The sequence below is a fragment of the Eleutherodactylus coqui genome, chromosome 4, assembly GCF_035609145.1.
Source record: "Eleutherodactylus coqui strain aEleCoq1 chromosome 4, aEleCoq1.hap1, whole genome shotgun sequence".
Classification (NCBI taxonomy): domain Eukaryota; kingdom Metazoa; phylum Chordata; class Amphibia; order Anura; family Eleutherodactylidae; genus Eleutherodactylus; species Eleutherodactylus coqui.
Window position 1 is genome coordinate 76,445,796 of NC_089840.1, and position 15,822 is coordinate 76,461,617.

The window sequence follows — 15,822 nt, forward strand, 5'->3', positions numbered from 1 at the left end:
TACATCCATCCTGACCCCACACATTACATACACAGCACATTACACACACAGCTCTACTACATCCATCCTGACCCCACACATTACACACACAGCTCTACTACATCCATCCTGACCCCACACATTACACACACAGCTCTACTACATCTATCCTGACCCCGCACATTACACACACAGCACATTACACAAACGGCTCTACTACATCCATCTTGAGCCCACACATTAAACACACAGCTCATTACGCACACAGCTCTACTACATCCATCCTGATTCCCACACATAATACACACAGCACATTACACACACAGCTCTACTACATCCATCCTGACCACACATCACACACATAGCTGTAGTATATCCACTTCCATCCAGATTCCCACACATGATGCACACAGCTCCTGCATACAGTGATCAACCCCTAGTCATGTGATCCCTGACCCCACCCACACAGGTGATCACATGATGGTGACATCATCACAGGTCCTGGTAGCTGCTGTCGGCTTATACAGTACTTTCTACCAAACTCCAGAATGACTCCTCGCACAGTAGTGATGTCACCACAGGTCCTTCAGCCCACCGTGGAGGTAGGTCGGTGTCTTCTGTCAGGACCACTGAGTTGAGTCTGAGATAATAACGGCTTAGCTGTATTCTCATTTCGTTATTTTTGTCCTCCCCTTCCAAAAGCCCTAACTTTGTTATTCTTCTGTCAGTCAGGCTCTGTGTTTTATATATACTGTAGAACCTGAGATGATGTCACCAGAGGGCGGAGCAATGATGTCACCAGGGGTGAAGCATGAGAAGCACCTACACACATACATACATACTCATGGTCAAGTGGTCGTTAGTAGTTTGAAAAGCTCCTGACATCATTCTAACAGAATGCTGAGAGATACTGTATTATTTTTTTGTATACATCTCTATGAAATACTGTAGTCTATTACTTTGTTTCATACATTTGGTCTTTTTTTCCAATATACCATCCCACTGGAAGCTAAAAGGACACTCTTTTGGCCTCTACTGCGTGAATGGAACCTTATGGATACACTTAGCGGTCACAACAGAAACTTTTCCCTTCATTTATGCTAAACGTACATCATTGACATGGTGTGCACAAGACTCAAGATGATAAAAAACCATTAAATGGGTTATATCAATATATAAAGTTATCTCTTATCCACAGAATTGGGGATAACTTTTTAAACGGTGGGGTCTAACTTCTGAGACCCCCACCAATCATGAAAATGGGGGTCCCCTTGGTCCCCACATAAATGCAATGGAATTCCATTCTCTTCAATGACAGCGCTGGAGATTGACAAGTGCTCATACTCGGTAATTTCCAGCACTGTCATTGAAGTGAATGGAGCAGCTCTATCTCATTCATACAAGGACCAATGTTCTCAGAATAGGGAGTAGCTTCTAACGTTCGAACACCACCGATCATAAAGTTATCCTCTACTCTGTGAATAGGAGATAACTTTAGATCTTGCTACAATCCCTTTAAATGGAAAAGAATGAAACTGAATTTTATTTTACTACAACCGGACAGAATTAGCAGATAGAAGTGTGAACAGAACCCTAGGGCCCTTGTATATGGAATGATTATCGTCCAGATTCTCGCTGGATTATGGGAATCTCATCATTCAGTGTAAATTATGTCAGCGAATAGGGAGGGGCATCATCTCTCCTTGAGGAGAGCACCTAGAAGGTGAGTGAGGAGACTTATAAGGCCATGCAAACTCCTCTGGGAAATATGCAAAGAAGGAAGATGGAACAATACCTCTGCAGCGCCACCTATTGGATGTCAGCATTCCTGCAAATCAATATCCAACCCTTTATACAGGTCTATATAATAAGAATGTTGATTGATTTCCAGGAATGCTGCCATCCAATAGGTAGTGCTGCAGAGGTATTGTTCCATCTTCCTTATTTGCACATGATGTCATCAAATGAACGAGAAATGGTAATCTTTTTCACTTATCGTTCGTCATTTAGTTTGTACAAGCATAAAAATTAAAGAACGATTGGCTTGTGTAACAGGCAGTCATCCTCTATGAACAACTGCCTGTTGACTATAAATGAAGCGACCTCCCACCCACTCCTCCTTTTACTGAGCAATGATTGCTAGTGTGTGAAAGCACAGCAGAAATAATCACTGGGACGACTGTCCGGCCCATAATTGCTTGACAATGTCCATAGCCTTTAACTAAGAAAAAAGGCCTATACTTAATACCATCCATTGTCTTGTAGCACATGACTTCTTGCACAAAAAGGAATGTTTTCAGAATGATTACTATAGTGCATTTGACCCGCATTGCTTCTAAAAAACACTGAAGCTTCATATAATGTGGAAGAAGCTGTGCTGTGGACTAAACTTGCATCCATGAAAATGCAGAAAGACCACTTGGAACCAGTAATATTAGTTTAAAGGAGTTGTTCAAGATTGCAAAAACATGTATGCTTTCTTGCAGTAACAGTGCCACACCTGTCCACAGGTTGTGTGTGATATTGCAGCTTAGTCCCATTCACTTCAATGGACAAGAGCTGTAATACACAGAGACAACCCATGAATGGATGTTGGGCTGTTTTGGGAGGACATCTCCAGGATAGGTGATAAATGTATGATCTTTGGGTCACACCCCAAGTCCGCCTACTGAATGCAGCAGCAATGCACGTGTGTGACCACTACTCCTAGAGGTAGATAGCAAGATTGTGAATGGAGCAGTATTCACGCATGTGCACCGCCGCTACGTTCACTACAGGGATTCAGAATGCTTTGTTCTCATGATACCTGGGATGCCAGCGATTTGACCCAGTGATCGTACATTTACCACCTATCCGATGGATAGGTGATAAATACTTTTGGTGGGACACTATTACAGCTGTCTGCAGCCACCACTAGGGGGAGATTCTGAGCTTATTGTATACTATTATATTGTTTTGGTCAAATGCACTAACGTTTTCAATGGTGGAAGAACACTTTAAGCCAGCAACAGATGTATGTTTTCAAAGTATTACAACCAATGACTGTTTTTACATTTTTTGGTGCATAGTAGCCTCCTGACTCTTCCCTTTACAACAGAAGTTAAGGAGATAACGATCTGGTAATTGGATTTCAACTGTCCAATCCTTTTGTTCTAGAGAGATAAGCCACTGCCAGAGGTGTTTGACAGGGCTCTCTCCCTTCACTACACAGAAAATATATGCATGCTCAAAGAGATAGCTGTTGGCCGAAGAAGGCTTGGTCTACACCTATCTAATGTGTATGGAAAGCCTTAAGGATGAGACAAATAATAATGAACCATAGAAGCTAATTGATGTATAGGTTATTGCAGTCCATATGTGTCTTTAACAAATAGTGTACTATTAGGCACATTAAACGTACTGGTAGTTGGATTGCTATGACCAATTACATGGACGCTTGATTATTGTGAAACGCGTCTTTATTGATCAAAAGTATTGAATTGTTTATCGTTTTTTGAGCAAAATATTGCATCTATGGTCAAATCTACAGAATCCATTGAAAACCAGTGGCAAATTGATTATCAAAGCCGATACATGACATAAAGGAGCTAAGTGGTAATTTTCCCGTACTCTAAAACTCCTCTTGACAACATCTAGACTACAAACAGAATCGGAAGTAACATCGGTAAGCACCTTGTTCTCCTAATTGAAAAGGACAGTTTAATTCGAGATATCATCAGATGAACAGCCATTCCGACAAGATAAAGCGATCTTTCATTAGACCACTAGAACTATAAACAATCCTTTGCATGTTTACTTCTAAACCACTTACTTCTATTCCCCTCCCATCTCTAATTCCCCAAATCTTTCTCTTCAGGGCTCTCGCCCTGTCTTGTTTAGGAAGCATGCTTTATTTCTCAGTCGATCATCATTACATCCCTTTCAGTCTATAATCACAGGTCTCCGAACATTCCTCTCCGGCTTATTGGGTCACCAAATCCTGAACACACTGAACAAATAAGGAACTTGTAAAACATCTGCTAACTTTGTAAGCAGCAGGAAAATGGCCAAATTGGATTGTCCTAAGTGACCATTTAGTCCTTGTTAAGTCTTATTCCTAACCCTTTCCCTTTTATCCTACTTCGTCACATTGATCTTCCTTCTATTTTCTCAGTATTGTTACTTGACTTTTTGCGTATCCTTTTCTCATTCCCTTCAGCTAGGTTATTCTGTTTTCTATCTTATCTTCCCCTGCTTTATACATTTCTGTTCCCCCTGCCTTAATCTCTGGGTGGGATATACAAAAATGATCCATACAAGCTAATGGATTTTATGGGTCAGCACAGAACCAAGATAACAGAGCTTTCCAGATAAAAAGACATTTCTAGAACATGAAGACATTTTTTAGGGGTATTTCTGTGGCTGGAAAGTATTAGCCAAAAATAAGACCGATACAGAATTTTGTATCATAAGGATAAATACTACAAAAAACACTACAGTATATACAGGAAATTGACAATAGCAACCAAGCGGATCAGTGATTTCATTTTCTAACCTGATATCCAGACTCTGGTTGCTTTTTATTGGTACTATTTTTCTTCTGCAAGGTCAAATCTGTTAATATTTTGTGTTTTTTCTTATTTTCTCCTCATTTCTTATTTGTAGAGAATATTTTAATAAAAAAGTGATTTATAGAAATCAAAGTGCATATTCTAAAGTCATGGAACATAACAACTTTCAGGCCAAAAGTTCTCCTTGGTATCTTCAAATGATGTAACTTTTTCTAAATCTTGCCTCATTATTTCAGGGCTTTATGCATCACCTTCATCAACTTTGTGCCTATAGATTTCTATAGCTTTTCAAACAACTTGTGCTTATATGATAGGCAGTGTACTAATTAGAAAAACTGCTATTTACGTGATTTACCTAAAATAACTTTTTTATGCTGAAAACTCACTCTTAAGTGCTGTCTCCTTTCCCCCAGCTTGATGTCCACTGGTTGTTTTCACATGATTGACAAGGGCCGCTAGGATGGCAAAGCTGGGGAATAAATCATTATACCCACTGAACTGTATGAAGAGAGCAGGGAGTGGGAGAGACACTAAAATGCAGACATGAATGCTGGAGCTATTGCTGAGATATCTGCTGCTGTTTACAGAAATGTACACTGCTACATCTTGCTATACACTCCTACATGATTAGGTTATGTTTCTGTGTGTGTAACAGATAGAGAACAGAATCTCAGCAGTTCTCTGTGTACAGTCTATATAATACAGCAGCAGCTCATCCCACCAGTCCTGGGAGCACTGAGAATCGGATATTCCCCTTGCAGAGGGGTTAAGCTCTGCAGAATATGTTGGCGCTATATAAATAAAGATTATTATTATTAAATCACAGGATGCAAGTCATGTAATGCCTGGAAATAGTATTATTCCTCATGTACACACACAAAGCAGCTTATTCTGAAAAGTCAGTTTTGCTTTGAACTTAAGAATGTATTTATAATAGAGACAGAATAGAATATAGAACGCATCTCCATAGTATAGTTTCAACCTTCATTCTTATCACCCCGTCAAATTTCAATTAACTGTGTAACTATATGAAGTATGGTATATATGATATACTGCAAAGCTGTAAGTGTTTGAAGTTCCTGGGCTCTACAGTAAGAGCTTTACCCACAGTAGGACCAACCTATAACTATGGCTGACTTCACCACCCCACTCTATGTGATGACATCACGCTCTATAGGCTCTATATGCATTAACCCTTTCCCATCCACTGTCTGACCTCTGAAGACTTTATGATTTAAGGCTGTACAGCTCTGATGTTGGAAGACGTCCGTGGGGGTTCTCTTACTGTATATTGCCAGCCTCTCTGCTGTCGGAGCCTATCCAACATGTCACCTCATGCAGTACTGGCTTTAGCCAGCATATAGCACCATTGTATAATGGCAGAAAAAAAATAAGCCCCCTAGGGAAACCAGGATACGATTGGATTGGAAAGGGTTAAAACAAATTGAATATTTATTTCTATAGTGAAAAAATGCCTTATATTGATTAGATCAACACTTTTAGCACAACTTTTCTCTAGGTACCAAGAGACCCAGTTCTAACTGCAATCCCCTAGAGCTACACCCTGACATGATGTCATCAGTACTCAACTACTACAATGATGACATAATCACTCACTGGTCATAAAGAATACAAAAGTATATACTTGGTACTATTGGACCTTGTTATTCTCTATATACTATTAATACCCTTTATTTATGTGTCTCTCCTTTTTGGTATTACTCAGCGCCAGAGTCTCCTTACTTCTCGACACATTTCTTGTAAGTAGACCTCTGGTCAGACAATATAGGGACTCCTTGCTGCTCCTCAAGCAAATTTCTCTCCAGCCCCTTCTTCCGCCCACACCATTTACTGGGAACCATTAAACCCAGAGGAGAGACAGTGTGGCTAGAGAGTGCAGCCCAGCCCTGATCTAACGCTCACTAAATAATTCAGAGCTTGCATTAACTTATAAATGAGTGTGTTTGACTGATTTTGTGGTTGATGTACAGATAAATTCTAATGAAAGACAGCTACAAGATTTTAAATAATTAATTACACTGCCACTTAACAAAGCTCAGGCTGGCACTCGCTGCTTAACAAGATACAACTTTAAGACTCCCAATTTGCCCAGAGGCCTCAAGTTGTTTTTTACCAATCAGCTAGTCTGCATAAACTTTTGTACCCCCCCCCCCCCATGCCTTAAAATAAATGAAGAGGTTATTATGTTATTAACATATGTCATGGAAGGAAGAATGTGTTATATACCTCGCATTGCTATATGTCTTGGGGGGGAGATACAAGTAATAAGACATGAATACTCCATACAGGCAGGAGCATTAACCAGCAGGACATTATAACTATACCGCTCTAAGGCTTCTGTTCATATGTTCGGAAAAAGAGACTTGCGACTGAAGAAATCTATGGATACCGGGTGCTTTGCCTGCAGCCACTAATGTCATGCACATTAACATTTCATGTTCCAGTGCTGTCAATCTGCATAGATTTGCCAACTGAAATCTATAGTAAAGTGCTAACCTGTTTATTCTGCCTTGTTCCTAGCAACGCTCAACACTACATTTAATTACTCAAGGCACATGGGATTGGAAAAAAAATGTGCAAGTAACCGGGATAAACCAATTAGACAATTTAGTCTTTAATAACAACCACTTTAACCATGTATGATGAAAGGGGATAAGATATACAAGGTATAAGAAACCAGAACAAGATTATTTTTGTAGCAGGTGCATAGTATGCTGCACTTTACATCCCTTGATAATAGGTGAATATAGACTGGGAAATAATGACAGGACCTATCTGTATATTTGTGGAGGGTGGGAGGAAGCCTATGCAAACATGGAGGGAACATACAAGCTCCATGTAAATGTTGTCCTATCAAAGCCGCATCTGCATGGAGTTTGTATGTTCTTTCTGTTTTTGAGTGAGTTTTCTCCAAGTATTCCAGTTTTCTTCCACACTCCCAAAATATACATATAGGAGAATATATAGATTGTGAGCCCCAATGGGGACAAAACTCAATACCAAGTGATGTCAAGCTCCTGCGTAATATGTATGTGCTATATAAATAAGGTAGTAGGAGATAGATAGATATGATATAGATAGATAGATAGATAGATAGATAGATAGATAGATAGATAGATATGATATAGATAGATATGAGATAGATAGATAGATAGATAGATAGATAGATAGATAGATATGATATAGATAGATAGATATGATATAGATAGATAGATAGATATGGGATAAATTGATAGATAGATGGATTGATATGATATAGATAGATAGATATGAGATAGATAGATAGATAGATGATGTAGATAGATAGATAGATATGAGATAGATAGATTTGAGATAGGTAGATATTATATAAATAGATAGATATGAGATAGATAGATAGATGATATAGATAGATAGATAGATATGAGATAAATAGATAGATAGATTTGAGATAGGTAGATATTATATAAATAGATAGATGTGAGAAAGATAGATATGATATAGATAGATAGATAGATAGATATGAGAAAGGTAGATATTATATAAATAGATAGATATGAGATAGATAGATAGATAGATAGATAGATAGATAGATAGATAGATAGATAGATAGATATTATATGATATAGATAGATATGAGATAGGTAGATATTATATAAATAGATATATATATTATATGATATAGATAGGTAGATAGAAAGATAGATATGAAATAGATATGATATGATATAGATAGATATGAGTGATAGATAGATAGATATGAGATAAATAGATAGATAGATATGATATGATATAGATAGATAGATAGATATGAGATAGGTAGATATTATATAAATAGATAGATATGAGATAGATAGATATATGATATAGATAGATAGATAGATATGAGATAGGTAGATATTATATAAATAGATAGATATTAGATAGATATATATTATATGATATAGATAGGTAGATAGAAAGATAGATATGATATGATATAGATAAATAGATAGATAGATAGATAGATAGAATAGACTCATAACTTACATCCAAGTGTTGCGAATCCATGAATATGGAGAGAATAGAAGTTTCATATAATATCTTACATTACTTTATTTCCCATCTATCTGCTATACAACCACGGCTTTATAACTCATCATGAGTGCGCAGTGACAAACCATGCATCAAACCTACTGCAACTGTCTAGTAATATAAAGTAGAAATCTTCCGCTTGATGTACAAGGTATACCTATACAAGATAAGAATGAGCATTTCATTAAATGTACTGATTACCAAATACCTCTGGTTTACAAGAAAAGTTTGAGTATATAGACAGGCGCAAAACTTTTAACATTCGCTTCCTTGGTGGTTTCGCTCATAGGCGGTTTAGGCCACTTTCAGATGAGCGTATTGTACATGTATGTATACAAATGTACTACAGATGATATTGCACCGTATGTACTCAGTATTTTTTATCACTGTCTGATCAGTTTTTGCTGTCATTGGTTTTATTTTCTACCAGGCAAATACTGATCCATATTTACCCAATAGAAAGTCATACCAATAACTTCAAACACGGACAAAAAATTGATCATGCTGCATTTTCGAAACATGCTTGTGAAAACTACAGCTGTGTGAATAGCTACATTGATGTACATTAGTTCCGTATTACGGTCCGCAAAACACAGACCAAATACGGAGTTGAATTGCGCTACTCTGAATGTGCCCATACAGAGCGATACTGGTCACATACTGTATAATACAATGTAGGGCGAAATGCTGGAGTACGGATCCATATTTCAACCTCCAGGGTGTTATATGCAGCAAGCACTAAACTGTAATTAGTACAATCAGTCATTAGCAAATTAACAAGAAGGTGAATTTTCTAAGCTTTGCCTATTACTTAATTGTAAGGGCAGTAAATATCCTACATGGCGAGTTTATGGCCCTGTGTATATGCGCTACAAAATGTATACAGTGCTGTGCAAAAGTTTTAGGCAGGTGTGAAAAAAAATGCTGCAAAGTAATTTTTTTTTTTTTTTTTAATATAGAAGGCATCTGATTGGCTCCAAATTTATTCAGCAGCAGGACAACAACCCCAAACATCCAGCCAATGTCATTAGCAACTATCTTCAACGTACAGAAGAACAAGGAGTCCTGGAAGCGACGATTCGGCGCACAGAGCCCTGATCTCAACATCATCCAAGATTACATGACGCGACAGAAGGAAAATTAAGCAAGTCTACATCCACATAAGATCTGGGGTTAGTTCTTCCAAGATCTTTGGAACAACCTCCCTGCCGAGTTCCTTCAAAAACTGCGTGCAAGTACATTTACAAGAACTGATGCTGTTTTGAAGTTATATTGATGTGATTTCGATTTTTCTTTCGTTCAGTCACTTCGTGTTTCATTCATTTTACAAATAAACTATTAACACTTCTATTCTTGAAGCATTCCTACTTTACAGCCTTTTTCCCACACCTGCCTAAAACTTCTGCATAGTGCTATACATCCGTAAAACAAATTACCCCCCCCCCCCCCGACTTTAGGAGTTAAAATCTTGGCCGAACCTTTACCACAATAGGCACCACATAATATTAAAAAATATTTAGCTCCGTTTTTTTTTAATTTTTGGCACATGCTTACTACTGATAGGTCAAAAAATGGACACGTTTTCCCTTCTGATCATCCGCCTAATCAATTTCACATCTGAATGAATAGTTACTGGGGAGGGGGATCCGTAGGAGAAGAAATCATTGCAATAGAGCAAGCACCTTGATAGACGTCTTAAGAGGCTGTAGTTAATGTTCTGCATAAAAATATGGCATCATATATTAGGCATTTGTTAAAACTGAAAGGCTTTAAAGAATCAATGTTCCCATTAATGGAAGCCTCCAAGGGTTCACTTTTCTGGCTGCTTTATGCCCTTGAACACTCTTCAAGGACATGCAGAGGGGAAGCATCAAACTGTGAGTGGAGATCTCTGATGATTAGTACAGTAGGCTCAAAGTCTTCTTGTGAAGTCAATATGGCACAGGTTCAATGTATCCGTACTGAGGCATGGGACAACCGCAATATGGGCATTAGATACATTGACTTACAGGAAGTAACTGAACTAATATGGATACATTTCACAGTATTTATTGTTGGCTCCTCATCTGTGAGTTGAAGAATTATCACCTTGACACCAAGGCAAAGGGGGAATGACCTGTTTCATTCCGTTGGGTATAGATGCAGCAAATCTATAGTGTAAAGGAGAATTCCTGGGGGTATTAAAAGTCCATATGAAGCTACAGCTGGAGCGTGAGAAGTACTAAACCTCCTACAGGGTATTGTGGCTCTCCTTGCACAGACGAACACACTGAAATGCTTGCTTCAACAAAGTTATGGAGCATATCGTTTTTGGGAAGCGAACACTTCATTTTAATATAAACTCATCCTACGAAGCGCAGCCATATTTAGCGTAAGCAGCACATGAAGTGTGAAGCCTGTTAACACCATCACTGCCTGAATGTGCAAAACATAAGTCCTCCGCTACTGCTGGTCATCGGAGGGTTAATACAGTGCCTTTTTTTTTTTTTTTTTACACAAACTAGGTTTGACTTGGGTTTTCCTCGGGAGATGCTTTGGAAAAATTACTTGAGACACTTGCTTCATAGCCACTTCCCAGCCCTTTCCTTCAAAGAAGCAGCATGCCTCTCACACCTTTAATAACCTGCTGATGTGATCCATGGTAATCTGTAATGTCCCTGCTTTCTTTAGGGAATTACATCACCATCTGTTTTCTTCTATTTGACTTTTTTTTTAGGCAAGGATAATGTGTTTATCTACAGGCTGGTCGGACCGCCCAATTGTGACCAACTGCCACCCCAACATAGTCCCCATCACAACAACCCAGTACCAGCTGTTAGGTGACCTGGATATATGTGTGAGGCATACCCAGACTTCCCAGGATACTGACATAAAGGAGCTTATCATTCAAGCAATATAACCCTAAATTCCTTATGAATTATTGAGAAGTCTGCAAGACAACACAAGAGTCCTGCATTACACACAGGTACAGATTTCAGTAGTTACCTGGAAGGAGGTGGCGGTATACATTTATAGAAGTGTTGCAGTAGAGCTTTAGGATTCCCGCTACTGGGATATTGGTACTCTGGAGCTCTTAAATGGGAAGACTTTGGGTAGGAGTAGTAACAGTTGATAGCTTAAAGGGAACCTGCCAGCACCTATGAACCCTATAAACTACATTATGGTAAGGGAACATGGAGTCCGGGAAGTTGTGTTTCATACTCGCTAGGTGCCCCATTCTTGCGTTGTGTCCCCAGATAGTTGACTTGCGCACACAGTATTACTGTTTTCAGACAGCTCTATGCGCAGGCTCTCATAATCATCTCTATAGGAGAGCGTGCGCACAAAGCCATGAATGTGCGCGCATCAACTTTGCGGGTAACATAGCGCAAAGTTGTATGAAACACTCTCCGGACTCCCTGCTCCCTCACGTTGGAGCCCTATAATGTAGTTTATGTGGCTCTAAGCTGATGACAGGTTCCCTTTAATTTTTTTTTTACCAACAGCATTTTAAAGAGCCCCTTAAAGTCCACTTTACATTTGCTTTGGAGTTGAATTTAATCTACAGCATTTCTTACCCCTTAATGGGATTACTGAAAACTCCATAAAAACCCATCTGTGCTTACTTTACTTCATATGTCTCCAGTTCTCAAACCTCTAGACCCATCTATATACATGTTGCTGAACAATCTTAGCAGGTCTTTCTATTTCAAGTCTTTCCACTTGCTAATATAAATGATAGCTGATTAATAAAGAGCAAGGGACAAATGCCCAAATATCATACAGGGGATAGGAGACCACTAGAAAAGGGGCAGAGATCATTTGGGCAAGCAAGGAGTAAAGGTGGCACCTACTACTTGAAGGAGAGAAGAACTAGGGCAGAGAACCAACACAACACCTGGGCATACACATAGGACATCCAGGTGAACCCACTGCATCCAAAATGGATTAGAGGAGTACAATCTAATTAATGCTATTCAGACATATGATCTATCTATCTATCTATCTATCTATCTATCTATCTATCTATCTATCTCATATCTATCTATCTATCTATCTATCTATCTATCTATCTATCTGTCTGTCTGTCTGTCTACACATAGAGTTCAGCTATTACCCTTTCTGAGTCTGTCTACACATGGTAAGCATCACAGACAAGGACAGAACCCCCTTATAATGACACCCCCTGCTGTTCTGTATGGATGATGAGGAGTCAACCAGTCATCCAGAGCTGAGCCTCTCAATGATCTGAATGATCCTGCACTTTGAAAACAGCAGGAAGGTGTTAATTATCCCTGCCTGGCCTCTTCACTGTCACACAAGGCTGTGAATAGCTAAGAACTTCACACATTTCTGACACACAATGGGTTAATCCCAATACACAACGGCAAGAGTTTCTGCTGTAAAGTGCTGCTGGGGCCACAGGGGCCACACAATCCATTCCTTTCCGGATCAAGAGATGTGAAGATATTTCTGAGCTCCATGAATTATTCAGCACTAGGACAGCTCCATTCAGTGCATGAAGTAATCACATTACATATATGTGCCGTCTGGATGATGGATCAGACTGGTGTCTATGGCGGCTACACGTGTGTGGGACCTGTGCCTTACACATGTGTGTAGAATATGTTACATGTACATCTATGCTTCTTACAGATATGAGTGGCATATGTATAATATGTAAGACTAGTGCTACATGTGCCGTATGTAGATAAGACTGCTGGCATTAGAAGTCGTAGCATGCATGCCACACTGGCACCTATAGTACCTATACATAACCACGTATATCATATAAAACTGACAGCTATAGTACTTATACATAACCGTGTATATAATATAAGACTGGCACCTATAATACTTATACATAACGGTGTATATCATTTAATTCTGGCACCTATAGAACCTATACATAACTGTGTATATCATGTAATACTCGCACCTATAATAATATACATAAACATGTATATTATGTAACACTGGCACTTATAGTACCTATACATAACCGTGTATATCATGTAACACTGGCACCTATAGTACTTATACATAAGAGTGTATATCATGTAAGACTGACACCTACAGTACTAATACATAAGCATGCATATCATGTAAGACTGGCACATATAGTACTTATAGATAAGCATGCGTATCATGTAAGACTGGCACCTATAGCACTTATAGATAAGCACGTATATCATGTAAGACTGGGACCTATAGTACTTATATGTAAGCGTGTACATCAAGTAAGACTTGCACCTATAGGACACATACAGAAGCGTGTATATCATGTGAGATTGGCACCTACAGTATTTATTTATAGGTGTGTATTTCACGTAACACTGGCACCTATAGTACTTATTTATAAGTATGTATATCATATAATATTGGCACCTATAATACTTATACATGAGTGTGTAACATAGGCATCCATAGTAGTTGCGCCAATGTTGGATATGTGTATACTACGTAACACTGGCACCTATAACATACATATATAATATTTAACACAAAAATATGTCTGATGCTTGTATAATACTAGTTTTTACAGTACCTATAGTTTATATACCTACGTGCAATGGGCACCTATAGCCCTTGTACCTATGTGTAACTAGTATCTATACCTATGTGCATGGACACCTATAGCCCTTGTACCCATGTGTGACTGGTATCTATACCTATGTGTGACCGGTTCCTATAGCCCCTGCACTTAAGTATGACTGGTATCTACAGCCCCTATACCCATGTGTGAACGATATCTATGCCTATATGTGTGACAGGTACCTATATTCCCTATACCTATGTGTGATGGGTACCTATAGCACTTGTACCTGTGTGGTACCTATAGCTCCTGTACCAATGTGTGACTGGTTCCTATACCACCTATAGGTATGCCACATGTAAACCTGGTGCCAACAGCAAATCCATAGCTGAAAAGTAAAGTAGAAATCTGCGGTGTGGCTCCTGGTGCCACATACATCGTCCCTCCACTCAGGGGTCCTACCTGTGCGCTGCATGATGCCACCTGTGCGCTTCTCAGGGGCACTCGGGCTCCTGCGGGCACTCCTGAGAGACGGCAGCTTAATCCGAGAGACGGACCCTTCCCCTCCCAGGTGTCCCTTCTACTTAGTGTCCCGCCGAAGAGACGATCAATCCGGGGAGCTGGCACAGTCCTGGGGGCAGAGCGGGACGGCTGCCGTGTCCTCCGGGCGATGCTGGGCTGGGCAGCTGGAGCCGCGCTGGGTATAGGCGGACTGTCTAGTCCTTCTCCTGCTCTTTCTCCCAGTTTGCTCTCTCCTCTGGGTATTTAGGGGGGGAAGACGCCCCCTTTTTTGGCTGAGAACTGTTCACACCTCTCCACCCCCTTAATGTTGGGGGAAAAGAGTCTAAGGAGAGTCATTGAGCCCCTTGTCACCAGTAACTGTGCCAGGGCTGAGAGACCGCCAGAGACAGCCAGAGATGAGAAGAGACAGCCTCCCTTCCTGCTCTGTGTCTGAGCTCCAGCCTTCCTCTCTCCTCCTCCTCCTCCTTCCTTCTTCTTTACCTTTCTCCTTCTATCTCGTCCTACCTGGCTGTCTCTTGCACTCTAGCTCTTGTGCTCTCTGTCCTTCACCCACTGTACTGCTGTCTCTTCTTACCTCTCCAGACCTGAACTATTGATTGCACTCTAAACCCTTCACACCTGGCTGTCTCTGTAGGACTGTTGCACTCTAGCTCTGTCTACCTGGCTGTCTCTCCAGGACTATTACTCTCCAGCTCTTCTTCCCTGCTGTCTGTCCTCCTCTCTCTCTCCCCCCCTCTCTCTCTCTCTCTCTTGCTCCTGTCTTCCTCTCCTCTCTCATAAAACGCCTCCCATATAAAATTTATGAAAGCGCTTTTTGCTTGCAGAGTTCAAAAATACCATCTTATTCCCAGAGCAGGCTGCTCTCAGCTGCCATGTGATGTTGCTGCTGCCTCTTAAGGTGTTTTTCTCTCTCTCTTCCCCCTGCCGCTTTGTTACTGAGAGTTTCAGTCAAGCGAATCTATGCCTGCTCCTATTGGAGAAAGGCGAATGCCAAACTGAATGCAGGTACCTGCCCTTCCCATGCCATGACAGCCTATGCCAGGCACCCATGTGCCTCCCCGCATGATGCCCCAGGCCCTCTTCTCACACAGCAACAGCAGCAACAACTTCTCAAGCCCTGATCTGAGAGATCAAGCAGCAAGCAATCTCCCTGATGCACTTTAATAGGATAGAAAATGAGAA

At 40.0% G+C, this 15,822-nt stretch overlaps 1 protein-coding gene and 1 long non-coding RNA gene across 2 annotated transcripts in view; one reads left to right on the forward strand and one right to left on the reverse strand.

Moving 5' to 3' along the window:
• RTN4RL1 (reticulon 4 receptor like 1) overlaps window positions 1-15,366 on the reverse strand; it is a 194,432-nt gene extending 179,066 nt beyond the window's left edge. The window contains exon 1 of the mRNA XM_066599693.1: window positions 14,581-15,366. Coding sequence (XP_066455790.1) covers window positions 14,581-14,593 — 13 coding nt within the window. The 5' untranslated portion in view covers window positions 14,594-15,366. The remainder of the gene's footprint in view (window positions 1-14,580) is intronic.
• On the forward strand, window positions 499-9,951 carry LOC136624657 (uncharacterized). Its single transcript, XR_010792372.1, has 2 exons — window positions 499-581; window positions 9,563-9,951. It is a non-coding gene; the product is annotated as an uncharacterized lncRNA (long non-coding RNA).
• Window positions 15,367-15,822: the final 456 nt, after the last annotated feature.